This window comes from Ursus arctos, unplaced genomic scaffold (genome assembly GCF_023065955.2).
Source record: "Ursus arctos isolate Adak ecotype North America unplaced genomic scaffold, UrsArc2.0 scaffold_2, whole genome shotgun sequence".
NCBI classification, from domain to species: domain Eukaryota; kingdom Metazoa; phylum Chordata; class Mammalia; order Carnivora; family Ursidae; genus Ursus; species Ursus arctos.
In genome coordinates, this window is record NW_026622874.1 from 60,231,691 (window position 1) to 60,257,122 (window position 25,432).

The 25,432-nt window shown below is 68.4% G+C and overlaps 1 protein-coding gene and 16 non-coding genes across 17 annotated transcripts; 8 read left to right on the forward strand and 9 right to left on the reverse strand.

Annotated features, from left to right (window-relative positions):
* Window positions 1-75: 75 nt before the first annotated feature.
* TRNAG-GCC (transfer RNA glycine (anticodon GCC)) lies at window positions 76-146 on the reverse strand. Its single transcript has one exon. It is a non-coding gene; the product is annotated as a tRNA-Gly (tRNA).
* Window positions 147-1,806: 1,660 nt separating this feature from the next.
* Window positions 1,807-1,889, reverse strand: TRNAL-CAG (transfer RNA leucine (anticodon CAG)). Its single transcript has one exon. It is a non-coding gene; the product is annotated as a tRNA-Leu (tRNA).
* A 933-nt stretch (window positions 1,890-2,822) lies between these two features.
* On the reverse strand, window positions 2,823-5,054 carry LOC125281637 (uncharacterized). Its single transcript, XM_048215353.1, has 3 exons — window positions 4,970-5,054; window positions 4,297-4,522; window positions 2,823-3,567 (listed from the first exon to the last, which is right to left on the reverse strand). Exons 1-3 carry the CDS (start codon window positions 5,052-5,054, stop codon window positions 2,823-2,825), a joined length of 1,056 nt encoding a protein of 351 aa, XP_048071310.1.
* On the forward strand, window positions 3,274-3,345 carry TRNAG-UCC (transfer RNA glycine (anticodon UCC)). Its single transcript has one exon. It is a non-coding gene; the product is annotated as a tRNA-Gly (tRNA).
* TRNAE-CUC (transfer RNA glutamic acid (anticodon CUC)) lies at window positions 3,648-3,719 on the forward strand. The gene has a single exon. It is a non-coding gene; the product is annotated as a tRNA-Glu (tRNA).
* Window positions 5,055-7,790: 2,736 nt separating the features above from the next.
* On the reverse strand, window positions 7,791-7,861 carry TRNAG-GCC (transfer RNA glycine (anticodon GCC)). Its single transcript has one exon. It is a non-coding gene; the product is annotated as a tRNA-Gly (tRNA).
* Window positions 7,862-9,538: 1,677 nt separating this feature from the next.
* TRNAL-CAG (transfer RNA leucine (anticodon CAG)) lies at window positions 9,539-9,621 on the reverse strand. The gene has a single exon. It is a non-coding gene; the product is annotated as a tRNA-Leu (tRNA).
* Window positions 9,622-10,227: 606 nt separating this feature from the next.
* Window positions 10,228-10,299, forward strand: TRNAD-GUC (transfer RNA aspartic acid (anticodon GUC)). Its single transcript has one exon. It is a non-coding gene; the product is annotated as a tRNA-Asp (tRNA).
* A 703-nt stretch (window positions 10,300-11,002) lies between these two features.
* TRNAG-UCC (transfer RNA glycine (anticodon UCC)) lies at window positions 11,003-11,074 on the forward strand. The gene has a single exon. It is a non-coding gene; the product is annotated as a tRNA-Gly (tRNA).
* A 288-nt stretch (window positions 11,075-11,362) lies between these two features.
* On the forward strand, window positions 11,363-11,434 carry TRNAE-CUC (transfer RNA glutamic acid (anticodon CUC)). Its single transcript has one exon. It is a non-coding gene; the product is annotated as a tRNA-Glu (tRNA).
* A 4,084-nt stretch (window positions 11,435-15,518) lies between these two features.
* Window positions 15,519-15,589, reverse strand: TRNAG-GCC (transfer RNA glycine (anticodon GCC)). Its single transcript has one exon. It is a non-coding gene; the product is annotated as a tRNA-Gly (tRNA).
* Window positions 15,590-17,240: 1,651 nt separating this feature from the next.
* TRNAL-CAG (transfer RNA leucine (anticodon CAG)) lies at window positions 17,241-17,321 on the reverse strand. The gene has a single exon. It is a non-coding gene; the product is annotated as a tRNA-Leu (tRNA).
* A 616-nt stretch (window positions 17,322-17,937) lies between these two features.
* On the forward strand, window positions 17,938-18,009 carry TRNAD-GUC (transfer RNA aspartic acid (anticodon GUC)). Its single transcript has one exon. It is a non-coding gene; the product is annotated as a tRNA-Asp (tRNA).
* A 704-nt stretch (window positions 18,010-18,713) lies between these two features.
* On the forward strand, window positions 18,714-18,785 carry TRNAG-UCC (transfer RNA glycine (anticodon UCC)). Its single transcript has one exon. It is a non-coding gene; the product is annotated as a tRNA-Gly (tRNA).
* Window positions 18,786-19,073: 288 nt separating this feature from the next.
* TRNAE-CUC (transfer RNA glutamic acid (anticodon CUC)) lies at window positions 19,074-19,145 on the forward strand. Its single transcript has one exon. It is a non-coding gene; the product is annotated as a tRNA-Glu (tRNA).
* Window positions 19,146-23,243: 4,098 nt separating this feature from the next.
* On the reverse strand, window positions 23,244-23,314 carry TRNAG-GCC (transfer RNA glycine (anticodon GCC)). Its single transcript has one exon. It is a non-coding gene; the product is annotated as a tRNA-Gly (tRNA).
* Window positions 23,315-24,973: 1,659 nt separating this feature from the next.
* TRNAL-CAG (transfer RNA leucine (anticodon CAG)) lies at window positions 24,974-25,056 on the reverse strand. The gene has a single exon. It is a non-coding gene; the product is annotated as a tRNA-Leu (tRNA).
* Window positions 25,057-25,432: the final 376 nt, after the last annotated feature.

Below are 25,432 nucleotides of genomic sequence, written 5' to 3' on the forward strand. Positions count from 1 at the left end.
GTGCCTGGAGCTTTGGAGAGAGGAAGCCGGGCCGTGCCAGCGTTGGGGCTGCAGGGCCAAAAGGGGACAGAGCACTGCATGGGCCGGGAATCGAACCCGGGCCTCCCGCGTGGCAGGCGAGAATTCTACCACTGAACCACCCATGCACCGATGGCAGTGGTCAACAGACGGCTTCCCCAGCGGCGCTCCCCAGCGGCGGCCAGACGCGGGTCGGGGCCAGTCGCGAGCATCTGCTTCGTGGGAGCAGGAGGCGGACGGGCGGCCTGAAAAAGAGGCTCCAGGCACGTCCAGAGCCCTAGGGAGCGGCGCAGACGGGCAGAGCGAGGCACCGGCGCGTGCAGGCTGACTAGGCTCATCCTGTGCTTTCTCCTGGTGGGAGGGGGGGCGCCAGACACTGCCCCGCTGGGGGTCGGTTGCCAGGGAAGCCAGGAGGCGGACCAAGCCCGGCCTGCGCCCGAATCGCACACAGCACGGGGGATGTGTGGCGGGCGCAGCTGAGCACTGACGTTCCCTTCAGCAGCTCGTGTCAGCACCGACCCAAAGTCCCTTTGGCTGATGGCTTTCTCGTCCACTCAGTGTGTGCAAGGGCCAGGGGGGGAGCGGAGGGTCTGGGGAACGGAGCTGCGGTTGTGTGTGCGCACGTGGGGTGCCGTGGGGTGGTGTGTGTGTGTGTGTGTGTGTGTGTGTGTGTATCCCCCGCGCGTGCGCGCGCGTGCCGTGTGGAGAAGTCGGAGGCCCGGTAGCGCGGCCGGCGCCTCTGAGTACCGCTCAGGCCGGGAGACCAAAGCAAGGTGTCTGAGCTCTGGCCCGCAGCTCTCCCTAGGGGCCCAGCTCGGGTGCGGTGGTTGTGAGGCAGGAGCGCGATCTTGGCTCGCAGGAGCGCGTGGGCAGAGTGGCCAGCTGGCCGATGGTGCGGCGAGGGAGCGCTCTGGGCTCCTGGGGTCCCGGCCGGGCCGCGGCTTCCGGCGCGGAGATGCGCTGTGGCGCCCAGGTGGGTGGCTTGGGTATCCAGGGCTTCCCTCCGCCCAGCGCTCACGGGAACCACCTTTGCGGGCTGGACTCCAGGGCCAGGCCCAGTGAAGGGAGGGCCCTGGCGTTAGCCGGCGAGCAGGTGGCTGGGCCGCCTGTGTCCCGGGAGGCAGGCAGGCAGGCAGGCGTGGCCAGGGCAAGGCGTCAAGGTGGAAAATCCTCGTGGGCACCACGGGCCACCTGCGTAGGATGTGGAGGGAATGGAATGGGGGCCGGCGGAAAGGACAGGGTGCGGGACGGTGTGCTCCTGGTGGCTGAAGCGCACGGCTCGGAGAGCGAGGCGCTGTTCACCAGGCACGAGTCTGGTGGAGAACCGAATGCGGAGGGCTTTTGGCCTTTGCGCACGCGCCTGGCCCGCAGGGGGCGGTGGGAGTGGAGCGTTCGCCAGAGCCGGCGCCAGAGCGGGCGCCGGAGCATGCGCCGGCAGCGGAGCCGGAGCGGGAGCCTGAGCGAGAGCGAGAGCGGGAGCGAGAGCGGGAGCGGGAGGGAGGAAGGAAAACACAGCCCCCCGAAAGGAGGTGAGCAGAGACGTGCCGCGAGGTTCCCCAAGCCTGCGGGTGTGGGATCAGGTGGGAAAGGCGCGTGAATTGGTGGGGGAGGGCGTGTGTGCGCAAAGCCTGTGGCCAGGAGGGTGGAGGCGTCGGGGCTCCATACTGGGCCCCTTCTGCTCCGGTGCCAGGCAGGAGCGGCCCGTCAGGCAGGCCGGGGCTTGCTATAGGGCGTCGTCCAGGCCCGCCGGTGTCCCGTGCCCTCGTTGGGCGCGCCAAAAGGGGGGCGTGTCAGGAGTGGGATTCGAACCCACGCCTCCAGGGGAGACTGCGACCTGAACGCAGCGCCTTAGACCGCTCGGCCATCCTGACGGCGGGCCTGGGCGTGTCGCCGCTCACCTGACTGGGAACCGGCGCGAACGCTGGTGCTGGCTGGCGGCTGTGTGGGTGCGCAAGGGACGGGGCGCGCGCGGGGACCGGCCGACCGGGAGCTCGGCCAGCCGACTGGCCGCCCCGCCGCAGCCGCCGCCCGCCCGCCCCGCTCGCACATCCCCGGCTCTGCACCCAGAGGGCGCCGTCGGGCCAGCCTCTTGCGCCGCCACCGCCCCCTCCCCTGCCCTCCCCTGCTCTCCCCTGCCCTCCCCTCCCCTCCGTCGTCCGCCTCTGGCCATCCTGAGCCCCCGTCCTCCTGCTCGCAGCCGTGCTTGCCCTCTCGGGTCTCTCCTGCCGGCGGGATCTCCGCTTGGCAGGCGGTAGGCAGCGGCGCACTCGGGGTATTCAGCGCCGCCCGCCCGGCCCGGGTCCCTGGTCCACTCCGAGTGGGGGGCAGGGGGACTGCTGTGGGGGCTGACGCGGTTGGTTTGGGGTCGCGTCGGGTGTGGCGTGTGGCGGACGCCTGTGTAAGGCAGGGCGTCGAAGGCAGGGGTAGGCGTGGGCAGGCAGGCGGAGAGGGGTCGGGCGCCCGGGTGGCCGCCGCCGTCCTCGTTAGTATAGTGGTGAGTATCCCCGCCTGTTCACGCGGGAGACCGGGGTTCGATTCCCCGACGGGGAGGCAAAGACGCCCTTTTTGGTCGCCGGCGTCGCCGCTCTCTCCAAACGTTTGCCCCCAGGGCCCTTCTTCTCCTCCCTCCAGCGTCCGACAAGAGGCGCAGGGCGACGACGGGTGTCCGGCCTGCCCGCCGTCCGACCACCGCCACCCCTTTCCCTTCCTCGCCACCCCCCCCCTCCGGCGCGCGCGCGTGCGGGATCGCCACAGCCCAGCCAGGGCCTCCTGTCGTGGCCACGGCGCCTGACGAGTGGCTGTGCTCAAGGCGCTCCTTGGGGACGCGACGCTGCCCCGTGGCGGGGAAGCGGGGGAAGGGGGTGCCGCACGGGGGACGGGTGGGTGGCGGCCGTGTGGGGTCCTCCGTCGGTGCGGGATGTGGGCTCGCGGACCAGCGGGTGGAGAAGGGCCCAGGCCAGCGGGTCTGGGAGGGGCAGCGTGTGTCGGGGGGCGAGGGCCCGGGAGCCGCAGGGCGGCCAGAGCGCCCCCCAGAGGCGGGCGGCGGGCGGTGGGGCCTGCGGAGCCGCACAGCTGCGCCGGGCCGGCGCGGGTGGGGCGCCGGGCGGCCGCTGCTGGCGCGTGTGGCGGCGCCGAGCTGCGGTCGGGCAGGACGTCGGGGCAGGGCTGCGCCAGGCGGCCGAGGCGGTGGAGAGAAGGCGTGAAGGCGCTGCTGCGAACCCTGGGCCGGCGTCTGGGGGCGGCCCGGGCTGTGCAGCGTTGGTGGTATAGTGGTGAGCATAGCTGCCTTCCAAGCAGTTGACCCGGGTTCGATTCCCGGCCAACGCAGCTGGCCAACCTTTTGCGTGGCTCCAGGGCCCTCGTGCCCGGGCCCGATGGGAGCCGGGAGCCGGGAGCCGGGAGCCCGGAGCCCGGAGCCCGGAGCATGGAGCGTGGCCGAAGCTGAGCGCGTGTGTGAGGGAAGGAGGCGTGCAGCGTTTTGAGGGTGCTGCCAGCAGGGTAGGTGGATTGGCAGGGCCGGCGGGCGGCTGGCCGTGGCAAGGCGGGGGCCTTGGAGGCAAAGCAGAAGCGCGTGGGTGGTATGGAGGCGCTGGGTCCAGGGGGTGCGGGCCAGGCGTGGAGCCCGCCGCTCCCTGGTGGTCTAGTGGTTAGGATTCGGCGCTCTCACCGCCGCGGCCCGGGTTCGATTCCCGGTCAGGGAAGCCTTTCTTCTTCCTCTCGGCCTACCTACCAACCTGCCCAGCGCATCCGCGCCCCTTTTAGCCAGCTTCTCCCTTGCCACGCCGCCTCGGCGCCCACGCAAGGCCAGCCGCCCCGTCTAGCCCAAGCCTTGCCCTGTCGCCTCGGCCAGCCCAAGCCTTTTGGCCTCGCCAGCCGGCCGCCCAACTGCAGGGCTTGGGCGCCTCCCCTGGACGCTGGCCGGGCTCCCCCTCTTCCTCCGCCCCAAACCCGAGAGGCCGCGATACCCTCTATCCCCACTCATGGCCACCAGCAGACGCCCGCACGTCCAGCCAGCCCAGGGGCTTGGCCTCTGTGGCTGCAGTGCTGTCTTCAGGAGAAACCTCGCCACCCCTGACAGGACACCCCTTGCTCCTTCCTGAGGTGCTAGTTCGTGGTGTCGGTGCTGGGAAGAGGGGCAGGGGGAGTGGGGGAGGAGGTCTGGGGAGCGTGAGCAATCTACCTCTTCGAGCCGGGTACCCTGCTGGAGCCCCTGGTCCCTTGCCTCTCCCCCCGGCCAGCCACGGCCCGGCCCAGCTTCCCAGCACCGACACCACGAACCTCTGGGCTGGCCGCGTCTCCCGTGCCCGGCGATTGCGGTCCACGTGGGTGCTGGCCTTGGGCGGAGATGGGAGCAGAGAGCCGGCCCGTGGCGCCCCGGAGGTGGGGTTGGGAAAGCGAATCTGGGCACGTCCAGGTCGCCGGACCACCAGGCAGAGCAGGTGAGACAGCGGGGAGATTCGGGAGGCCGGTGGGGAAAACCCAACGGCCGAGCGGGTGGGAGGGGCTGGAGGCGCACGGGAGACACACAGGGTGGACTTCTAGCCAACACGTCCCTCACATCGCCTCACCACCACTCCCCTGAATCCTATGGCAAAGTGGCAAGCGTGCTCCCTGGAGCACCCTCCTCCCCCTCCAGCCCTACCCTCATCCCGCAGACCCACGACCTGGACGGCACCTTAAAGATGTTCTCATTGCCCATTCAGCCTTAGCGTACACCTAGCCAGGGTCTACTCCATCCCTCTCTCCACCCCTGTGCGCGTCGTCTCCTACGGGTGCTCCTCTAGGGAAATCGCAGACCAGGGTCTCCTTCCCGCCAACACGTTCACGCCCCTGTCCGCCAAGCGTTTGCTCTCTGTTCAGAGATTGTTTCCTTCAGAGCCCAAGCGGACAGCCCGTGCCCCGCCCAAACCTGCCGCCGCAGCCCACTCGCTGGATTGGGACAAGGTCGTACCAGCCAGGAAAGGAACCCCTGTGGGCGTCCGGGTGTTTACCATCACCACAGGGAGTTCCTTCAGCACCCTTGCCTCTGTGTGCATGCGTACGTGAGTGAGTGTGTGTGCGTGGGGGGGGGGGAGGCAGCCGCGGTGGGGGAAGCGCAGGATGAAGGTGTTTGCTCCCGTGGGTGGCCTCCCACGGGGGTTAGGGCAGAGGGCGACAAGGATCCCAGAAGGACGGGAGGGCCGGGAGCAGCCCGGATGTGTGGGTGGAGTGCCGGGCGGGGAAGTGTGGGGCTTGCGGACCCGGCCGAGAGCGTGGCTGGCCACTCAGGCAGGGTCTCTGCGGAGGCTTGGGGCGTCTTACCCGGCACGCGTGCACGTGTGCGGGAGGGTGAGCTCAGATCTGAGGTAGGGGAGGAGACGGAGTAGGAGTGTGCCTGAGGAGCCTGTGGGAGGTCCGACTGCTGGCCTTGAGTGTGAGAGATGGGTGTGGGGTACACGGGGTGGGTGGCGGGTGGCAGGGGTCTAGCCTGGAGGCTGGCAGGAGCAGCACGCGGCAAGTGGTGGGGAGTGGGTCCCGGCGTAAAAAAGCTGGAGTCCCCCGTGGTGGGAGAGGACCATGGCGGTGGTGCGGGGGGAGACTGCTGTGCTGTGCTGTGCTATGCTGTGTTGTACTGCAGGGCGCTCGGGCCAACGGGTGGGGTGCAGGGGGACGTGGGTGGGAAGCCGGTAGGCAGGCAAGCACGGGAAACACAGAGAGATGGGGGACCGGGTCTAGGAGCCGTCCCAGCGGGGTGAGGCATTCCACAGCCCCGGAGACTTCAGTCACCTATCATTGGGACAGTCAGTCAGGTCTCAGGGGTCGTCCTGGGGTTGAGATTCAGAGAGGCCAACAGGACAAATGCCACCCAGGATCATTGACCAGTGAGGACTTGGAAAGGAGGGGGCGAGGAGGCAGGCGACAGGTGTGGGGATGTTGGGCCAGAGGGGCGGCCGGGGCGGGGGGGAGGTACTGGCTGAGCTGGTACTTGTGTTGTTGCTGGTGGATGACTTGGTGCCGCCGCTGCTGGCGATGGTGGTGGTGGCCTTTGGTGCCGTTGGTGACGGTGCCAGGGCTGCCGGGGTGATGGTGGACACGGTCTTGGTGGTGGCGGTGGTGGTGGTGATGAAGGACTTCAGTCCTGTTGGCGATGGTGCCCGTGCCGGTGTGGTGATAGTGGAGCTCGTGGAGGTGGCGGTGGCGATGGCGGTGGTGGTGATCGTAGAGGACTTGGGTGCTGTTGGTGATGATGTCCATGCTGGTGCGCTGGTGGTGGACTTGGTGCTGCTGCTGGACTTGGTCATGGTGGTGGTGGTGGTGAAGGACGTCAGTGCTGTGGGCCATGGTGCCTGTGCCAGTGTGGTGATGGTAGACTTGGTCTTGCTGCTGCTGCTGCTGCTGCTGCTTCTGCTGCTGCTGCTGCTGCTGCTGCTATGGTACGAGGGGTTGGGGGTAGACTACGTGGTGTGGGGGTGGTACTGATGGTGGAGGACTTGGGTGCCGTCGGCGATGATGTCCATGCGCGTGAGCTGGTGGTGGACCCGGTCCTTCTGGTGATGGTGGTGGGGGCGGTGATGATGGTGAAGGACTTCAGTCCTGTTGGTTTTGGTGCCCGTGCCGGTGTGGTGATGGTGGACTTGGTGGTGGTGGTGGTGGTGTTGAGGACTTTAGTGCTGTTGGCAGTGGTGCCCGTGGTGGTGTGGTGGTGGACTTGGTCCTAGTGGTGGTGGTGTGGGGGGGTGATAGTGATGGTGGAGGACCTTAGTGCTGTTGGCGATGATGCCTATGCCGGTGCGCTGGTGGTGGCCTTGGTTCTGTTGGTGCTGGTGGCGGTGATGCCGAAGGACTTTAGTGCTGTTGGCAATGGTGCCCGTGGTGGTGTGCGGTGGTGGACTTGGTCCTGCTGGTGGCTGGTGGCCGCGGCGGCGGGGGTGGTGTCGAAGGAGGCTGCCGAGCTGATGTTGGTGATGGTCCGGGTGCTGCTTTGCTGGTGGACTTGGTGCCGCTGCTGCTGCTACTGGTGCTGCTGTTGGGCGGGGGGGCTCGTGGTGGTGGTGGTGGTGGTGGTGGTGGTGGTGCTGCCGCTGCTGCTGCTGATGCTGGTGGAGGGGGAGCTTGGTGCTGGTGGTGCTGCTGCTAGTGCTGGTGCTGGCGGTGGTCTTAGCGATGGAGGAGCGGCGGGATTTGAAGGATACTGTGGCCAAGCAGGGCATAGAGAGAACAGAGAGCGTGTGTCGGGACGATGGTGTTGTGCCATGAATGTGGTCTTCCTGGTGCACCCTAGTGAGTTTGTGAGGGCCCCTGCCGGAGAATGGGATGTATCAGTGGTAGGGGTGGCAACTTGGTTGTTCCTGGTTGTCAGAGACAGGAGGATTTTGGGAGTGTGGGGAGAGTGAGGCAGGGAGGGAGGAGCGGTGGCGAAAGGAGTGGAGGTGGGGCGAGGTGGGGCGTGCCCACACCCCGAGGCGCGATCGGGGTACGGGTGTGTGGTGGTGCGCGGAAGTATTTCTGGAAGCGAAGTGGGCGAGTCAAGCCGGGTGGTCAGGGTCCCGAAGAGAAAAGGGGCAAAGAGAGCGTGTGGGCGGGCCAGGGGCCTTGGCCCAATGCAGGGTGGAGTTTGGTCGCCTGGACAAGAGAGCCCAAGAAGAAGGGAATGGGCGTCAGAGTGGGGCAGGGCAGGGGCGGTCCCCCCCGGTGGGAGCAGGGTTGGTGTAGGCCAGGTGCCTGGAGCTTTGGAGAGAGGAAGCCGGGCCGTGCCAGCGTTGGGGCTGCAGGGCCAAAAGGGGACAGAGCACTGCATGGGCCGGGAATCGAACCCGGGCCTCCCGCGTGGCAGGCGAGAATTCTACCACTGAACCACCCATGCACCGATGGCAGTGGTCAACAGACGGCTTCCCCAGCGGCGCTCCCCAGCGGCGGCCAGACGCGGGTCGGGGCCAGTCGCGAGCATCTGCTTCGTGGGAGCAGGAGGCGGACGGGCGGCCTGAAAAAGAGGCTCCAGGCACGTCCAGAGCCCTAGGGAGCGGCGCAGACGGGCAGAGCGAGGCACCGGCGCGTGCAGGCTGACTAGGCTCATCCTGTGCTTTCTCCCTGGTGGGAGGGGGGGCGCCAGACACTGCCCCGCTGGGGGTCGGTTGCCAGGGAAGCCAGGAGGCGGACCAAGCCCGGCCTGCGCCCGAATCGCACACAGCACGGGGGATGTGTGGCGGGCGCAGCTGAGCACTGACGTTCCCTTCAGCAGCTCGTGTCAGCACCGACCCAAAGTCCCTTTGGCTGATGGCTTTCTCGTCCACTCAGTGTGTGCAAGGGCCAGGGGGGGAGCGGAGGGTCTGGGGAACGGAGCTGCGGTTGTGTGCGCACGTGGGGTGCCGTGGGGTGGTGTGTGTGTGTGTGTGTGTGTGTGTGTGTGTGTGTGTGTCCCCCGCGCGTGCGCGCGCGTGCCGTGTGGAGAAGTCGGAGGCCCGGTAGCGCGGCCGGCGCCTCTGAGTACCGCTCAGGCCGGGAGACCAAAGCAAGGTGTCTGAGCTCTGGCCCGCAGCTCTCCCTAGGGGCCCAGCTCGGGTGCGGTGGTTGTGAGGCAGGAGCGCGATCTTGGCTCGCAGGAGCGCATGGGCAGAGTGGCCAGCTGGCCGATGGCGCGGTGAGGGAGCGCTCTGGGCTCCTGGGGTCCCGGCCGGGCCGCGGCTTCCGGCGCGGAGATGCGCTGTGGCGCCCAGGTGGGTGGCTTGGGTATCCAGGGCTTCCCTCCGCCCAGCGCTCACGGGAACCACCTTTGCGGGCTGGACTCCAGGGCCAGGCCCAGTGAAGGGAGGGCCCTGGCGTTAGCCGGCGAGCAGGTGGCTGGGCTGCCTGTGTCCCGGGAGGCAGGCAGGCAGGCAGGCAGGCAGGCAGGCGTGGCCAGGGCAAGGCGTCAAGGTGGAAAATCCTCGTGGGCACCACGGGCCACCTGCGTAGGATGTGGAGGGAATGGAATGGGGGCCGGCGGAAAGGACAGGGTGCGGGACGGTGTGCTCCTGGTGGCTGAAGCGCACGGCTCGGAGAGCGAGGCGCTGTTCACCAGGCACGAGTCTGGTGGAGAACCGAATGCGGAGGGCTTTTGGCCTTTGCGCACGCGCCTGGCCCGCAGGGGGCGGTGGGAGTGGAGCGTTCGCCAGAGCCGGCGCCAGAGCGGGCGCGGGAGCATGCGCCGGCAGCGGAGCCGGAGCGGGAGCCTGAGCGAGAGCGAGAGCGGGAGCGAGAGCGGGAGCGGGAGGGAGGAAGGAAAACACAGCCCCCCGAAAGGAGGTGAGCAGAGACGTGCCGCGAGGTTCCCCAAGCCTGCGGGTGTGGGATCAGGTGGGAAAGGCGCGTGAATTGGTGGGGGAGGGCGTGTGTGCGCAAAGCCTGTGGCCAGGAGGGTGGAGGCGTCGGGGCTCCATACTGCGCCCCTTCTGCTCCGGTGCCAGGCAGGAGCGGCCCGTCAGGCCGGCCGGGGCTTGCTATAGGGCGTCGTCCAGGCCCGCCGGTGTCCCGTGCCCTCGTTGGGCGCGCCAAAAGGGGGGCGTGTCAGGAGTGGGATTCGAACCCACGCCTCCAGGGGAGACTGCGACCTGAACGCAGCGCCTTAGACCGCTCGGCCATCCTGACGGCGGGCCTGGGCGCGTCGCCGCTCGCCTGGCTGGGACCCGGCGCGAACGCTGGTGCTGGCTGGCGGCTGTGTGGGTGCGCAAGGGACGGGGCGCGCGCGGGGACCGGCCGACCGGGAGCTCGGCCAGCCGATTGGCCGCCCCGCCGCAGCCGCCGCCCGCCCGCCCCGCTCGCACATCCCCGGCTCTGCACCCAGAGGGCGCCTTCGGGCCAGCCTCTTGCGCCGCCACCGCCCCCTCCCCTGCCCTCCCCTGCTCTCCCCTGCCCTCCCCTCCCCTCCGTCGTCCGCCTCTGGCCATCCTGAGCCCCCGTCCTCCTGCTCGCAGCCGTGCTTGCCCTCTCGGGTCTCTCCTGCCGGCGGGATCTCCGCTTGGCAGGCGGTAGGCAGCGGCGCACTCGGGGTATTCAGCGCCGCCCGCCCGGCCCGGGTCCCTGGTCCACTCCGAGTGGGGGGCAGGGGGACTGCTGTGGGGGCTGACGCGGTTGGTTTGGGGTCGCGTCGGGTGTGGCGTGTGGCGGACGCCTGTGTAAGGCAGGGCGTCGAGGGCAGGGGTAGGCGTGGGCAGGCAGGCGGAGAGGGGTCGGGCGCCCGGGTGGCCGCCGCCGTCCTCGTTAGTATAGTGGTGAGTATCCCCGCCTGTCACGCGGGAGACCGGGGTTCGATTCCCCGACGGGGAGGCAAGACGCCCTTTTTGGTCGCCGGCGTCGCCGCTCTCTCCAAACGTTTGCCCCCAGGGCCCTTCTTCTCCTCCCTCCAGCGTCCGACAAGAGGCGCAGGGCGACGACGGGTGTCCGGCCTGCCCGCCGTCGACCACCGCCACCCCTTTCCCTTCCTCGCCACCCCCCCCCTCTGGCGCGCGCGCGTGCGGGATCGCCACAGCCCAGCCAGGGCCTCCTGTCGTGGCCACGGCGCCTGACGAGTGGCTGTGCTCAAGGCGCTCCTTGGGGACGCGACGCTGCCCCGTGGCGGGGAAGCGGGGGAAGGGGGTGCCGCACGGGGGACGGGTGGGTGGCGGCCGTGTGGGGTCCTCCGTCGGTGCGGGATGTGGGCTCGCGGACCAGCGGGTGGAGAAGGGCCCAGGCCAGCGGGTCTGGGAGGGGCAGCGTGTGTCGGGGGGCGAGGGCCCGGGAGCCGCAGGGCGGCCAGAGCGCCCCCCAGAGGCGGGCGGCGGGCGGTGGGGCCTGCGGAGCCGCACAGCTGCGCCGGGCCGGCGCGGGTGGGGCGCCGGGCGGCCGCTGCTGGCGCGTGTGGCGGCGCCGAGCTGCGGTCGGGCAGGACGTCGGGGCAGGGCTGCGCCAGGCGGCCGAGGCGGTGGAGAGAAGGCGTGAAGGCGCTGCTGCGAACCCTGGGCCGGCGTCTGGGGGCGGCCCGGGCTGTGCAGCGTTGGTGGTATAGTGGTGAGCATAGCTGCCTTCCAAGCAGTTGACCCGGGTTCGATTCCCGGCCAACGCAGCTGGCCAACCTTTTGCGTGGCTCCAGGGCCCTCGTGCCCGGGCCCGATGGGAGCCGGGAGCCCGGAGCCCGGAGCCCGGAGCATGGAGCGTGGCCGAAGCTGAGCGCGTGTGTGAGGGAAGGAGGCGTGCAGCGTTTTGAGGGTGCTGCCAGCAGGGTAGGTGGATTGGCAGGGCCGGCGGGCGGCTGGCCGTGGCAAGGCGGGGGCCTTGGAGGCAAAGCAGAAGCGCGTGGGTGGTATGGAGGCGCTGGGTCCAGGGGGTGCGGGCCAGGCGTGGAGCCCGCCGCTCCCTGGTGGTCTAGTGGTTAGGATTCGGCGCTCTCACCGCCGCGGCCCGGGTTCGATTCCCGGTCAGGGAAGCCTTTCTTCTTCCTCTCGGCCTACCTACCAACCTGCCCAGCGCATCCGCGCCCCTTTTAGCCAGCTTCTCCCTTGCCACGCCGCCTCGGCGCCCACGCAAGGCCAGCCGCCCCGTCTAGCCCAAGCCTTGCCCTGTCGCCTCGGCCAGCCCAAGCCTTTTGGCCTCGCCAGCCGGCCGCCCAACTGCAGGGCTTGGGCGCCTCCCCTGGACGCTGGCCGGGCTCCCCCTCTTCCTCCGCCCCAAACCCGAGAGGCCGCGATACCCTCTATCCCCACTCATGGCCACCAGCAGACGCCCGCACGTCCAGCCAGCCCAGGGGCTTGGCCTCTGTGGCTGCAGTGCTGTCTTCAGGAGAAACCTCGCCACCCCTGACAGGACACCCCTTGCTCCTTCCTGAGGTGCTAGTTCGTGGTGTCGGTGCTGGGAAGAGGGGCAGGGGGAGTGGGGGAGGAGGTCTGGGGAGCGTGAGCAATCTACCTCTTCGAGCCGGGTACCCTGCTGGAGCCCCTGGTCCCTTGCCTCTCCCCCCGGCCAGCCACGGCCCGGCCCAGCTTCCCAGCACCGACACCACGAACCTCTGGGCTGGCCGCGTCTCCCGTGCCCGGCGATTGCGGTCCACGTGGGTGCTGGCCTTGGGCGGAGATGGGAGCAGAGAGCCGGCCCGTGGCGCCCCGGAGGTGGGGTTGGGAAAGCGAATCTGGGCACGTCCAGGTCGCCGGACCACCAGGCAGAGCAGGTGAGACAGCGGGGAGATTCGGGAGGCCGGTGGGGAAAACCCAACGGCCGAGCGGGTGGGAGGGGCTGGAGGCGCACGGGAGACACACAGGGTGGACTTCTAGCCAACACGTCCCTCACATCGCCTCACCACCACTCCCCTGAATCCTATGGCAAAGTGGCAAGCGTGCTCCCTGGAGCACCCTCCTCCCCCTCCAGCCCTACCCTCATCCCGCAGACCCACGACCTGGACGGCACCTTAAAGATGTTCTCATTGCCCATTCAGCCTTAGCGTACACCTAGCCAGGGTCTACTCCATCCCTCTCTCCACCCCTGTGCGCGTCGTCTCCTACGGGTGCTCCTCTAGGGAAATCGCAGACCAGGGTCTCCTTCCCGCCAACACGTTCACGCCCCTGTCCGCCAAGCGTTTGCTCTCTGTTCAGAGATTGTCTCCTTCAGAGCCCAAGCGGACAGCCCGTGCCCCGCCCAAACCTGCCGCCGCAGCCCACTCGCTGGATTGGGACAAGGTCGTACCAGCCAGGAAAGGAACCCCTGTGGGCGTCCGGGTGTTTACCATCACCACAGGGAGTTCCTTCAGCACCCTTGCCTCTGTGTGCATGCGTACGTGAGTGAGTGTGTGTGCGTGGGGGGGGGAGGCAGCCGCGGTGGGGGAAGCGCAGGATGAAGGTGTTTGCTCCCGTGGGTGGCCTCCCACGGGGGTTAGGGCAGAGGGCGACAAGGATCCCAGAAGGACGGGAGGGCCGGGAGCAGCCCGGATGTGTGGGTGGAGTGCCGGGCGGGGAAGTGTGGGGCTTGCGGACCCGGCCGAGAGCGTGGCTGGCCACTCAGGCAGGGTCTCTGCGGAGGCTTGGGGCGTCTTACCCGGCACGCGTGCACGTGTGCGGGAGGGTGAGCTCAGATCTGAGGTAGGGGAGGAGACGGAGTAGGAGTGTGCCTGAGGAGCCTGTGGGAGGTCCGACTGCTGGCCTTGAGTGTGAGAGATGGGTGTGGGGTACACGGGGTGGGTGGCGGGTGGCAGGGGTCTAGCCTGGAGGCTGGCAGGAGCAGCACGCGGCAAGTGGTGGGGAGTGGGTCCCGGCGTAAAAAAGCTGGAGTCCCCCGTGGTGGGAGAGGACCATGGCGGTGGTGCGGGGGGAGACTGCTGTGCTGTGCTGTGCTATGCTGTGTTGTACTGCAGGGCGCTCGGGCCAACGGGTGGGGTGCAGGGGGACGTGGGTGGGAAGCCGGTAGGCAGGCAAGCACGGGAAACACAGAGAGATGGGGGACCGGGTCTAGGAGCCGTCCCAGCGGGGTGAGGAATTCCACAGCCCCGGAGACTTCAGTCACCTATCATTGGGACAGTCAGTCAGGTCTCAGGGGTCGTCCTGGGGTTGAGATTCAGAGAGGCCAACAGGACAAATGCCACCCAGGATCATTGACCAGTGAGGACTTGGAAAGGAGGGGGCGAGGAGGCAGGCGACAGGTGTGGGGATGTTGGGCCAGAGGGGCGGCCGGGGCGGGGGGGAGGTACTGGCTGAGCTGGTACTTGTGTTGTTGCTGGTGGATGACTTGGTGCCGCCGCCGCTGCTGGCGATGGTGGTGGTGGCCTTTGGTGCCGTTGGTGACGGTGCCAGGGCTGCCGGGGTGATGGTGGACACGGTCTTGGTGGTGGCGGTGGTGGTGGTGATGAAGGACTTCAGTCCTGTTGGCGATGGTGCCCGTGCCGGTGTGGTGATAGTGGAGCTCGTGGAGGTGGCGGTGGCGATGGCGGTGGTGGTGATCGTAGAGGACTTGGGTGCTGTTGGTGATGATGTCCATGCTGGTGCGCTGGTGGTGGACTTGGTGCTGCTGCTGGACTTGGTCATGGTGGTGGTGGTGGTGAAGGACGTCAGTGCTGTGGGCCATGGTGCCTGTGCCAGTGTGGTGATGGTAGACTTGGTCTTGCTGCTGCTGCTGCTGCTGCTGCTTCTGCTGCTGCTGCTGCTGCTGCTGCTGCTGCTGCTGCTATGGTACGAGGGGTTGGGGGTAGACTACGTGGTGTGGGGGTGGTACTGATGGTGGAGGACTTGGGTGCCGTCGGCGATGATGTCCATGCGCGTGAGCTGGTGGTGGACCCGGTCCTTCTGGTGATGGTGGTGGGGGCAGTGATGATGGTGAAGGACTTCAGTCCTGTTGGTTTTGGTGCCCGTGCCGGTGTGGTGATGGTGGACTTGGTGGTGGTGGTGGTGGTGTTGAGGACTTTAGTGCTGTTGGCAGTGGTGCCCGTGGTGGTGTGGTGGTGGACTTGGTCCTAGTGGTGGTGGTGTGGGGGGGTGATAGTGATGGTGGAGGACCTTAGTGCTGTTGGCGATGATGCCTATGCCGGTGCGCTGGTGGTGGCCTTGGTTCTGTTGGTGCTGGTGGCGGTGATGCCGAAGGACTTTAGTGCTGTTGGCAATGGTGCCCGTGGTGGTGTGCGGTGGTGGACTTGGTCCTGCTGGTGGCTGGTGGCCGCGGCGGCGGGGGTGGTGTCGAAGGAGGCTGCCGAGCTGATGTTGGTGATGGTCCGGGTGCTGCTTTGCTGGTGGACTTGGTGCCGCTGCTGCTGCTACTGGTGCTGCTGTTGGGCGGGGGGGCTCGTGGTGGTGGTGGTGGTGGTGGTGGTGGTGGTGCTGCCGCTGCTGCTGCTGATGCTGGTGGAGGGGGAGCTTGGTGCTGGTGGTGCTGCTGCTAGTGCTGGTGCTGGCGGTGGTCTTAGCGATGGAGGAGCGGCGGGATTTGAAGGATACTGTGGCCAAGCAGGGCATAGAGAGAACAGAGAGCGTGTGTCGGGACGATGGTGTTGTGCCATGAATGTGGTCTTCCTGGTGCACCCTAGTGAGTTTGTGAGGGCCCCTGCCGGAGAATGGGATGTATCAGTGGTAGGGGTGGCAACTTGGTTGTTCCTGGTTGTCAGAGACAGGAGGATTTTGGGAGTGTGGGGAGAGTGAGGCAGGGAGGGAGGAGCGGTGGCGAAAGGAGTGGAGGTGGGGCGAGGTGGGGCGTGCCCACACCCCGAGGCGCGATCGGGGTACGGGTGTGTGGTGGTGCGCGGAAGTATTTCTGGAAGCGAAGTGGGCGAGTCAAGCCGGGTGGTCAGGGTCCCGAAGAGAAAAGGGGCAAAGAGAGCGTGTGGGCGGGCCAGGGGCCTTGGCCCAATGCAGGGTGGAGTTTGGTCGCCTGGACAAGAGAGCCCAAGAAGAAGGGAATGGGCGTCAGAGTGGGGCAGGGCAGGGGCGGTCCCCCCCGGTGGGAGCAGGGTTGGTGTAGGCCAGGTGCCTGGAGCTTTGGAGAGAGGAAGCCGGGCCGTGCCAGCGTTGGGGCTGCAGGGCCAAAAGGGGACAGAGCACTGCATGGGCCGGGAATCGAACCCGGGCCTCCCGCGTGGCAGGCGAGAATTCTACCACTGAACCACCCATGCACCGATGGCAGTGGTCAACAGACGGCTTCCCCAGCGGCGCTCCCCAGCGGCGGCCAGACGCGGGTCGGGGCCAGTCGCGAGCATCTGCTTCGTGGGAGCAGGAGGCGGACGGGCGGCCTGAAAAAGAGGCTCCAGGCACGTCCAGAGCCCTAGGGAGCGGCGCAGACGGGCAGAGCGAGGCACCGGCGCGTGCAGGCTGACTAGGCTCATCCTGTGCTTTCTCCCTGGTGGGAGGGGGGGCGCCAGACACTGCCCCGCTGGGGGTCGGTTGCCAGGGAAGCCAGGAGGCGGACCAAGCCCGGCCTGCGCCCGAATCGCACACAGCACGGGGGATGTGTGGCGGGCGCAGCTGAGCACTGACGTTCCCTTCAGCAGCTCGTGTCAGCACCGACCCAAAGTCCCTTTGGCTGATGGCTTTCTCGTCCACTCAGTGTGTGCAAGGGCCAGGGGGGGAGCGGAGGGTCTGGGGAACGGAGCTGCGGTTGTGTGCGCACGTGGGGTGCCGTGGGGTGGTGTGTGTGTGTGTGTGTGTGTGTCCGTCCCCCGCGCGTGCGCGCGCGTGCCTTGTGGAGAAGTCGGAGGCCCGGTAGCGCGGCCGGCGCCTCTGAGTACCGCTCAGGCCGGGAGACCAAAGCAAGGTGTCTGAGCTCTGGCCCGCAGCTCTCCCTAGGGGCCCAGCTCGGGTGCGGTGGTTGTGAGGCAGGAGTGCGATCTTGGCTCGCAGGAGCGCGTGGGCAGAGTGGTCAGCTGGCCGATGGCGCGGCGAGGGAGCGCTCTGGGCTCCTGGTCTCCCGGCCGGGCCGCGGCTTCCGGCGCGGAGATGTGCTGTGGCGCCCAGGTGGGTGGCTTGGGTATCCAGGGCTTCCCTCCGCCCAGCGCTCATGGGAACCACCTTTGCGGGCTGGACTCCAGGGCCAGGCCCAGTGAAGGGAGGGCCCTGGCGTTAGCCGGCGAGCAGGTGGCTGGGCTGCCTGTGTCCCGGGAGGCAGGCAGGCAGGCAGGCAGGCGTGGCCAGGGCAAGGCGTCAAGGTGGAAAGTCCTCGTGGGCACCAAGGGCCACCTGCGTAGGATGTGGAGGGAATGGAATGGGGGCCGGCGGAAAGGACAGGGTGCGGGACGGTGTGCTCCTGGTGGCTGAAGCGCACGGCTCGGAGAGCGAGGCGCTGTTCACCAGGCACGAGTCTGGTGGAGAACCGAATGCGGAGGGCTTTTGGCCTTTGCGCACGCGCCTGGCCCGCAGGGGGCGGTGGGAGTGGAGCGTTCGCCAGAGCCGGCGCCAGAGCGGGCGCGGGAGCATGCGCCGGCAGCGGAGCCGGAGCGGGAGCCTGAGCGAGAGCGAGAGCGGGAGCGGGAGCGGGAAGGAGGAAGGAAAACACAGCCCCCCGAAAGGAGGTGAGCAGAGACGTGCCGCGAGGTTCCCCAAGCCTGCGGGTGTGGGATCAGGTGGGAAAGGCGCGTGAATTGGTGGGGGAGGGCGTGTGTGCGCAAAGCCTGTGGCCAGGAGGGTGGAGGCGTCGGGGCTCCATACTGGGCCCCTTCTGCTCCGGTGCCAGGCAGGAGCGGCCCGTCAGGCAGGCCAGGGCTTGCTATAGGGCGTCGTCCAGGCCCGCCGGTGTCCCGTGCCCTCGTTGGGCGCGCCAAAAGGGGGGCGTGTCAGGAGTGGGATTCGAACCCACGCCTCCAGGGGAGACTGCGACCTGAACGCAGCGCCTTAGACCTCGGCCATCCTGACGGCGGGCCTGGGCGCGTCGCCGCTCGCCTGGCTGGGACCCGGCGCGAACGCTGGTGCTGGCTGGCGGCTGTGTGGGTGCGCAAGGGACGGGGCGCGCGCGGGGACCGGCCGACCGGGAGCTCGGCCAGCCGACTGGCCGCCCCGCCGCAGCCACCGCCCGCCCGCCCCGCTCGCACATCCCCGGCTCTGCACCCAGAGGACGCCGTCGGGCCAGCCTCTTGCGCTGCCACCGCCCCCTCCCCTGCCCTCCCCTGCTCTCCCCTGCTCTCCCCTGCCCTCCCCTCCCCTCCGTCGTCCGCCTCTGGCCATCCTGAGCCCCCGTCCTCCTGCTCGCAGCCGTGCTTGCCCTCTCGGGTCTCTCCTGCCGGCTGGATCTCCGCTTGGCAGGCGGTAGGCAGCGGCGCACTCGGGGTATTCAGCGCCGCCCGCCCGGCCCGGGTCCCTGGTCCACTCCGAGTGGGGGGCAGGGGGACTGCTGTGGGGGCTGACGCGGTTGGTTTGGGGTCGCGTCGGGTGTGGCGTGTGGCGGACGCCTGTGTAAGGCAGGGCGTCGAGGGCAGGGGTAGGCGTGGGCAGGCAGGCGGAGAGGGGTCGGGCGCCCGGGTGGCCGCCGCCGTCCTCGTTAGTATAGTGGTGAGTATCCCCGCCTGTCACGCGGGAGACCGGGGTTCGATTCCCCGACGGGGAGGCAAGACGCCCTTTTTGGTCGCCGGCGTCGCCGCTCTCTCCAAACGTTTGCCCCCAGGGCCCTTCTTCTCCTCCCTCCAGCGTCCGACAAGAGGCGCAGGGCGACGACGGGTGTCCGGCCTGCCCGCCGTCGACCACCGCCACCCCTTTCCCTTCCTCGCCACCCCCCCCCCTCCGGCGCGCGCGCGTGCGGGATCGCCACAGCCCAGCCAGGGCCTCCTGTCGTGGCCACGGCGCCTGACGAGTGGCTGTGCTCAAGGCGCTCCTTGGGGACGCGACGCTGCCCCGTGGCGGGGAAGCGGGGGAAGGGGGTGCCGCACGGGGGACGGGTGGGTGGCGGCCGTGTGGGGTCCTCCGTCGGTGCGGGATGTGGGCTCGCGGACCAGCGGGTGGAGAAGGGCCCAGGCCAGCGGGTCTGGGAGGGGCAGCGTGTGTCGGGGGGCGAGGGCCCGGGAGCCGCAGGGCGGCCAGAGCGCCCCCCAGAGGCGGGCGGCGGGCGGTGGGGCCTGCGGAGCCGCACAGCTGCGCCGGGCCGGCGCGGGTGGGGCGCCGGGCGGCCGCTGCTGGCGCGTGTGGCGGCGCCGAGCTGCGGTCGGGCAGGACGTCGGGGCAGGGCTGCGCCAGGCGGCCGAGGCGGTGGAGAGAAGGCGTGAAGGCGCTGCTGCGAACCCTGGGCCGGCGTCTGGGGGCGGCCCGGGCTGTGCAGCGTTGGTGGTATAGTGGTGAGCATAGCTGCCTTCCAAGCAGTTGACCCGGGTTCGATTCCCGGCCAACGCAGCTGGCCAACCTTTTGCGTGGCTCCAGGGCCCTCGTGCCCGGGCCCGATGGGAGCCGGGAGCCCGGAGCCCGGAGCCCGGAGCATGGAGCGTGGCCGAAGCTGAGCGCGTGTGTGAGGGAAGGAGGCGTGCAGCGTTTTGAGGGTGCTGCCAGCAGGGTAGGTGGATTGGCAGGGCCGGCGGGCGGCTGGCCGTGGCAAGGCGGGGGCCTTGGAGGCAAAGCAGAAGCGCGTGGGTGGTATGGAGGCGCTGGGTCCAGGGGGTGCGGGCCAGGCGTGGAGCCCGCCGCTCCCTGGTGGTCTAGTGGTTAGGATTCGGCGCTCTCACCGCCGCGGCCCGGGTTCGATTCCCGGTCAGGGAAGCCTTTCTTCTTCCTCTCGGCCTACCTACCAACCTGCCCAGCGCATCCGCGCCCCTTTTAGCCAGCTTCTCCCTTGCCACGCCGCCTCGGCGCCCACGCAAGGCCAGCCGCCCCGTCTAGCCCAAGCCTTGCCCTGTCGCCTCGGCCAGCCCAAGCCTTTTGGCCTCGCCAGCCGGCCGCCCAACTGCAGGGCTTGGGCGCCTCCCCTGGACGCTGGCCGGGCTCCCCCTCTTCCTCCGCCCCAAACCCGAGAGGCCGCGATACCCTCTATCCCCACTCATGGCCACCAGCAGACGCCCGCACGTCCAGCCAGCCCAGGGGCTTGGCCTCTGTGGCTGCAGTGCTGTCTTCAGGAGAAACCTCGCCACCCCTGACAGGACACCCCTTGCTCCTTCCTGAGGTGCTAGTTCGTGGTGTCGGTGCTGGGAAGAGGGGCAGGGGGAGTGGGGGAGGAGGTCTGGGGAGCGTGAGCAATCTACCTCTTCGAGCCGGGTACCCTGCTGGAGCCCCTGGTCCCTTGCCTCTCCCCCCGGCCAGCCACGGCCCGGCCCAGCTTCCCAGCACCGACACCACGAACCTCTGGGCTGGCCGCGTCTCCCGTGCCCGGCGATTGCGGTCCACGTGGGTGCTGGCCTTGGGCGGAGATGGGAGCAGAGAGCCGGCCCGTGGCGCCCCGGAGGTGGGGTTGGGAAAGCGAATCTGGGCACGTCCAGGTCGCCGGACCACCAGGCAGAGCAGGTGAGACAGCGGGGAGATTCGGGAGGCCGGTGGGGAAAACCCAACGGCCGAGCGGGTGGGAGGGGCTGGAGGCGCACGGGAGACACACAGGGTGGACTTCTAGCCAACACGTCCCTCACATCGCCTCACCACCACTCCCCTGAATCCTATGGCAAAGTGGCAAGCGTGCTCCCTGGAGCACCCTCCTCCCCCTCCAGCCCTACCCTCATCCCGCAGACCCACGACCTGGACGGCACCTTAAAGATGTTCTCATTGCCCATTCAGCCTTAGCGTACACCTAGCCAGGGTCTACTCCATCCCTCTCTCCACCCCTGTGCGCGTCGTCTCCTACGGGTGCTCCTCTAGGGAAATCGCAGACCAGGGTCTCCTTCCCGCCAACACGTTCACGCCCCTGTCCGCCAAGCGTTTGCTCTCTGTTCAGAGATTGTCTCCTTCAGAGCCCAAGCGGACAGCCCGTGCCCCGCCCAAACCTGCCGCCGCAGCCCACTCGCTGGATTGGGACAAGGTCGTACCAGCCAGGAAAGGAACCCCTGTGGGCGTCCGGGTGTTTACCATCACCACAGGGAGTTCCTTCAGCACCCTTGCCTCTGTGTGCATGCGTACGTGAGTGAGTGTGTGTGCGTGGGGGGGGGGGAGGCAGCCGCGGTGGGGGAAGCGCAGGATGAAGGTGTTTGCTCCCGTGGGTGGCCTCCCACGGGGGTTAGGGCAGAGGGCGACAAGGATCCCAGAAGGACGGGAGGGCCGGGAGCAGCCCGGATGTGTGGGTGGAGTGCCGGGCGGGGAAGTGTGGGGCTTGCGGACCCGGCCGAGAGCGTGGCTGGCCACTCAGGCAGGGTCTCTGCGGAGGCTTGGGGCGTCTTACCCGGCACGCGTGCACGTGTGCGGGAGGGTGAGCTCAGATCTGAGGTAGGGGAGGAGACGGAGTAGGAGTGTGCCTGAGGAGCCTGTGGGAGGTCCGACTGCTGGCCTTGAGTGTGAGAGATGGGTGTGGGGTACACGGGGTGGGTGGCGGGTGGCAGGGGTCTAGCCTGGAGGCTGGCAGGAGCAGCACGCGGCAAGTGGTGGGGAGTGGGTCCCGGCGTAAAAAAGCTGGAGTCCCCCGTGGTGGGAGAGGACCATGGCGGTGGTGCGGGGGGAGACTGCTGTGCTGTGCTGTGCTATGCTGTGTTGTACTGCAGGGCGCTCGGGCCAACGGGTGGGGTGCAGGGGGACGTGGGTGGGAAGCCGGTAGGCAGGCAAGCACGGGAAACACAGAGAGATGGGGGACCGGGTCTAGGAGCCGTCCCAGCGGGGTGAGGAATTCCACAGCCCCGGAGACTTCAGTCACCTATCATTGGGACAGTCAGTCAGGTCTCAGGGGTCGTCCTGGGGTTGAGATTCAGAGAGGCCAACAGGACAAATGCCACCCAGGATCATTGACCAGTGAGGACTTGGAAAGGAGGGGGCGAGGAGGCAGGCGACAGGTGTGGGGATGTTGGGCCAGAGGGGCGGCCGGGGCGGGGGGGAGGTACTGGCTGAGCTGGTACTTGTGTTGTTGCTGGTGGATGACTTGGTGCCGCCGCTGCTGGCGATGGTGGTGGTGGCCTTTGGTGCCGTTGGTGACGGTGCCAGGGCTGCCGGGGTGATGGTGGACACGGTCTTGGTGGTGGCGGTGGTGGTGGTGATGAAGGACTTCAGTCCTGTTGGCGATGGTGCCCGTGCCGGTGTGGTGATAGTGGAGCTCGTGGAGGTGGCGGTGGCGATGGCGGTGGTGGTGATCGTAGAGGACTTGGGTGCTGTTGGTGATGATGTCCATGCTGGTGCGCTGGTGGTGGACTTGGTGCTGCTGCTGGACTTGGTCATGGTGGTGGTGGTGGTGAAGGACGTCAGTGCTGTGGGCCATGGTGCCTGTGCCAGTGTGGTGATGGTAGACTTGGTCTTGCTGCTGCTGCTGCTGCTGCTGCTTCTTCTTCTTCTTCTGCTGCTGCTGCTGCTGCTGCTGCTGCTGCTGCTGCTGCTATGGTACGAGGGGTTGGGGGTAGACTACGTGGTGTGGGGGTGGTACTGAGGGTGGAGGACTTGGGTGCCGTCGGCGATGATGTCCATGCGCGTGAGCTGGTGGTGGACCTGGTCCTTCTGGTGATGGTGGTGGGGGCGGTGATGATGGTGAAGGACTTCAGTCCTGTTGGTTTTGGTGCCCGTGCCGGTGTGGTGATGGTGGACTTGGTGGTGGTGGTGGTGGTGTTGAGGACTTTAGTGCTGTTGGCAGTGGTGCCCGTGGTGGTGTGGTGGTGGACTTGGTCCTAGTGGTGGTGGTGTGGGGGGGTGATAGTGATGGTGGAGGACCTTAGTGCTGTTGGCGATGATGCCTATGCCGGTGCGCTGGTGGTGGCCTTGGTTCTGTTGGTGCTGGTGGCGGTGATGCCGAAGGACTTTAGTGCTGTTGGCAATGGTGCCCGTGGTGGTGTGCGGTGGTGGACTTGGTCCTGCTGGTGGCTGGTGGCCGCGGCGGCGGGGGTGGTGTCGAAGGAGGCTGCCGAGCTGATGTTGGTGATGGTCCGGGTGCTGCTTTGCTGGTGGACTTGGTGCCGCTGCTGCTGCTACTGGTGCTGCTGTTGGGCGGGGGGGCTCGTGGTGGTGGTGGTGGTGGTGGTGGTGGTGGTGCTGCCGCTGCTGCTGCTGATGCTGGTGGAGGGGGAGCTTGGTGCTGGTGGTGCTGCTGCTAGTGCTGGTGCTGGCGGTGGTCTTAGCGATGGAGGAGCGGCGGGATTTGAAGGATACTGTGGCCAAGCAGGGCATAGAGAGAACAGAGAGCGTGTGTCGGGACGATGGTGTTGTGCCATGAATGTGGTCTTCCTGGTGCACCCTAGTGAGTTTGTGAGGGCCCCTGCCGGAGAATGGGATGTATCAGTGGTAGGGGTGGCAACTTGGTTGTTCCTGGTTGTCAGAGACAGGAGGATTTTGGGAGTGTGGGGAGAGTGAGGCAGGGAGGGAGGAGCGGTGGCGAAAGGAGTGGAGGTGGGGCGAGGTGGGGCGTGCCCACACCCCGAGGCGCGATCGGGGTACGGGTGTGTGGTGGTGCGCGGAAGTATTTCTGGAAGCGAAGTGGGCGAGTCAAGCCGGGTGGTCAGGGTCCCGAAGAGAAAAGGGGCAAAGAGAGCGTGTGGGCGGGCCAGGGGCCTTGGCCCAATGCAGGGTGGAGTTTGGTCGCCTGGACAAGAGAGCCCAAGAAGAAGGGAATGGGCGTCAGAGTGGGGCAGGGCAGGGGCGGTCCCCCCCGGTGGGAGCAGGGTTGGTGTAGGCCAGGTGCCTGGAGCTTTGGAGAGAGGAAGCCGGGCCGTGCCAGCGTTGGGGCTGCAGGGCCAAAAGGGGACAGAGCACTGCATGGGCCGGGAATCGAACCCGGGCCTCCCGCGTGGCAGGCGAGAATTCTACCACTGAACCACCCATGCACCGATGGCAGTGGTCAACAGACGGCTTCCCCAGCGGCGCTCCCCAGCGGCGGCCAGAGACGCGGGTCGGGGGCCAGTCGCGAGCATCTGCTTCGTGGGAGCAGGAGGCGGACGGGCGGCCTGAAAAAGAGGCTCCAGGCACGTCCAGAGCCCTAGGGAGCGGCGCAGACGGGCAGAGCGAGGCACCGGCGCGTGCAGGCTGACTAGGCTCATCCTGTGCTTTCTCCCTGGTGGGAGGGGGGGGCGCCAGACACTGCCCCGCTGGGGGTCGGTTGCCAGGGAAGCCAGGAGGCGGACCAAGCCCGGCCTGCGCCCGAATCGCACACAGCACGGGGGATGTGTGGCGGGCGCAGCTGAGCACTGACGTTCCCTTCAGCAGCTCGTGTCAGCACCGACCCAAAGTCCCTTTGGCTGATGGCTTTCTCGTCCACTCAGTGTGTGCAAGGGCCAGGGGGGGGAGCGGAGGGTCTGGGGAACGGAGCTGCGGTTGTGTGCGCACGTGGGGTGCCGTGGGGTGGTGTGTGTGTGTGTGTGTGTGTGTCCGTCCCCCGCGCGTGCGCGCGCGGTGCCTTGTGGAGAAGTCGGAGGCCCGGTAGCGCGGCCGGCGCCTCTGAGTACCGCTCAGGCCGGGAGACCAAAGCAAGGTGTCTGAGCTCTGGCCCGCAGCTCTCCCTAGGGGCCCAGCTCGGGGTGCGGTGGTTGTGAGGCAGGAGTGCGATCTTGGCTCGCAGGAGCGCGTGGGCAGAGTGGTCAGCTGGCCGATGGCGCGGCGAGGGAGCGCTCTGGGCTCCTGGTCTCCCGGCCGGGCCGCGGCTTCCGGCGCGGAGATGTGCTGTGGCGCCCAGGTGGGTGGCTTGGGTATCCAGGGCTTCCCTCCGCCCAGCGCTCATGGGAACCACCTTTGCGGGCTGGACTCCAGGGCCAGGCCCAGTGAAGGGAGGGCCCTGGCGTTAGCCGGCGAGCAGGTGGCTGGGCTGCCTGTGTCCCGGGAGGCAGGCAGGCAGGCAGGCAGGCGTGGCCAGGGCAAGGCGTCAAGGTGGAAAATCCTCGTGGGCACCAAGGGCCACCTGCGTAGGATGTGGAGGGAATGGAATGGGGGCCGGCGGAAAGGACAGGGTGCGGGACGGTGTGCTCCTGGTGGCTGAAGCGCACGGCTCGGAGAGCGAGGCGCTGTTCACCAGGCACGAGTCTGGTGGAGAACCGAATGCGGAGGGCTTTTGGCCTTTGCGCACGCGCCTGGCCCGCAGGGGGCGGTGGGAGTGGAGCGTTCGCCAGAGCCGGCGCCAGAGCGGGCGCGGGAGCATGCGCCGGCAGCGGAGCCGGAGCGGGAGCCTGAGCGAGAGCGAGAGCGGGGAGCGGGAGCGGGAAGGAGGAAGGAAAACACAGCCCCCCGAAAGGAGGTGAGCAGAGACGTGCCGCGAGGTTCCCCAAGCCTGCGGGTGTGGGATCAGGTGGGAAAGGCGCGTGAATTGGTGGGGGAGGGCGTGTGTGCGCAAAGCCTGTGGCCAGGAGGGTGGAGGCATCGGGGCTCCATACTGGGCCCCTTCTGCTCCGGTGCCAGGCAGGAGCGGCCCGTCAGGCAGGCCGGGGCTTGCTATAGGGCGTCGTCCAGGCCCGCCGGTGTCCCGTGCCCTCGTTGGGCGCGCCAAAAGGGGGGCGTGTCAGGAGTGGGATTCGAACCCACGCCTCCAGGGGAGACTGCGACCTGAACGCAGCGCCTTAGACCGCTCGGCCATCCTGACGGCGGGCCTGGGCGCGTCGCCGCTCGCCTGGCTGGGACCCGGCGCGAACGCTGGTGCTGGCTGGCGGCTGTGTGGGTGCGCAAGGGACGGGGCGCGCGCGGGGACCGGCCGACCGGGAGCTCGGCCAGCCGACTGGCCGCCCCGCCGCAGTCGCCGCCCGCCCGCCCCGCTCGCACATCCCCGGCTCTGCACCCAGAGGACGCCGTCGGGCCAGCCTCTTGCGCTGCCACCGCCCCCTCCCCTGCCCTCCCCTGCTCTCCCCTGCTCTCCCCTGCCCTCCCCTCCCCTCCGTCGTCCGCCTCTGGCCATCCTGAGCCCCCGTCCTCCTGCTCGCAGCCGTGCTTGCCCTCTCGGGTCTCTCCTGCCGGCTGGATCT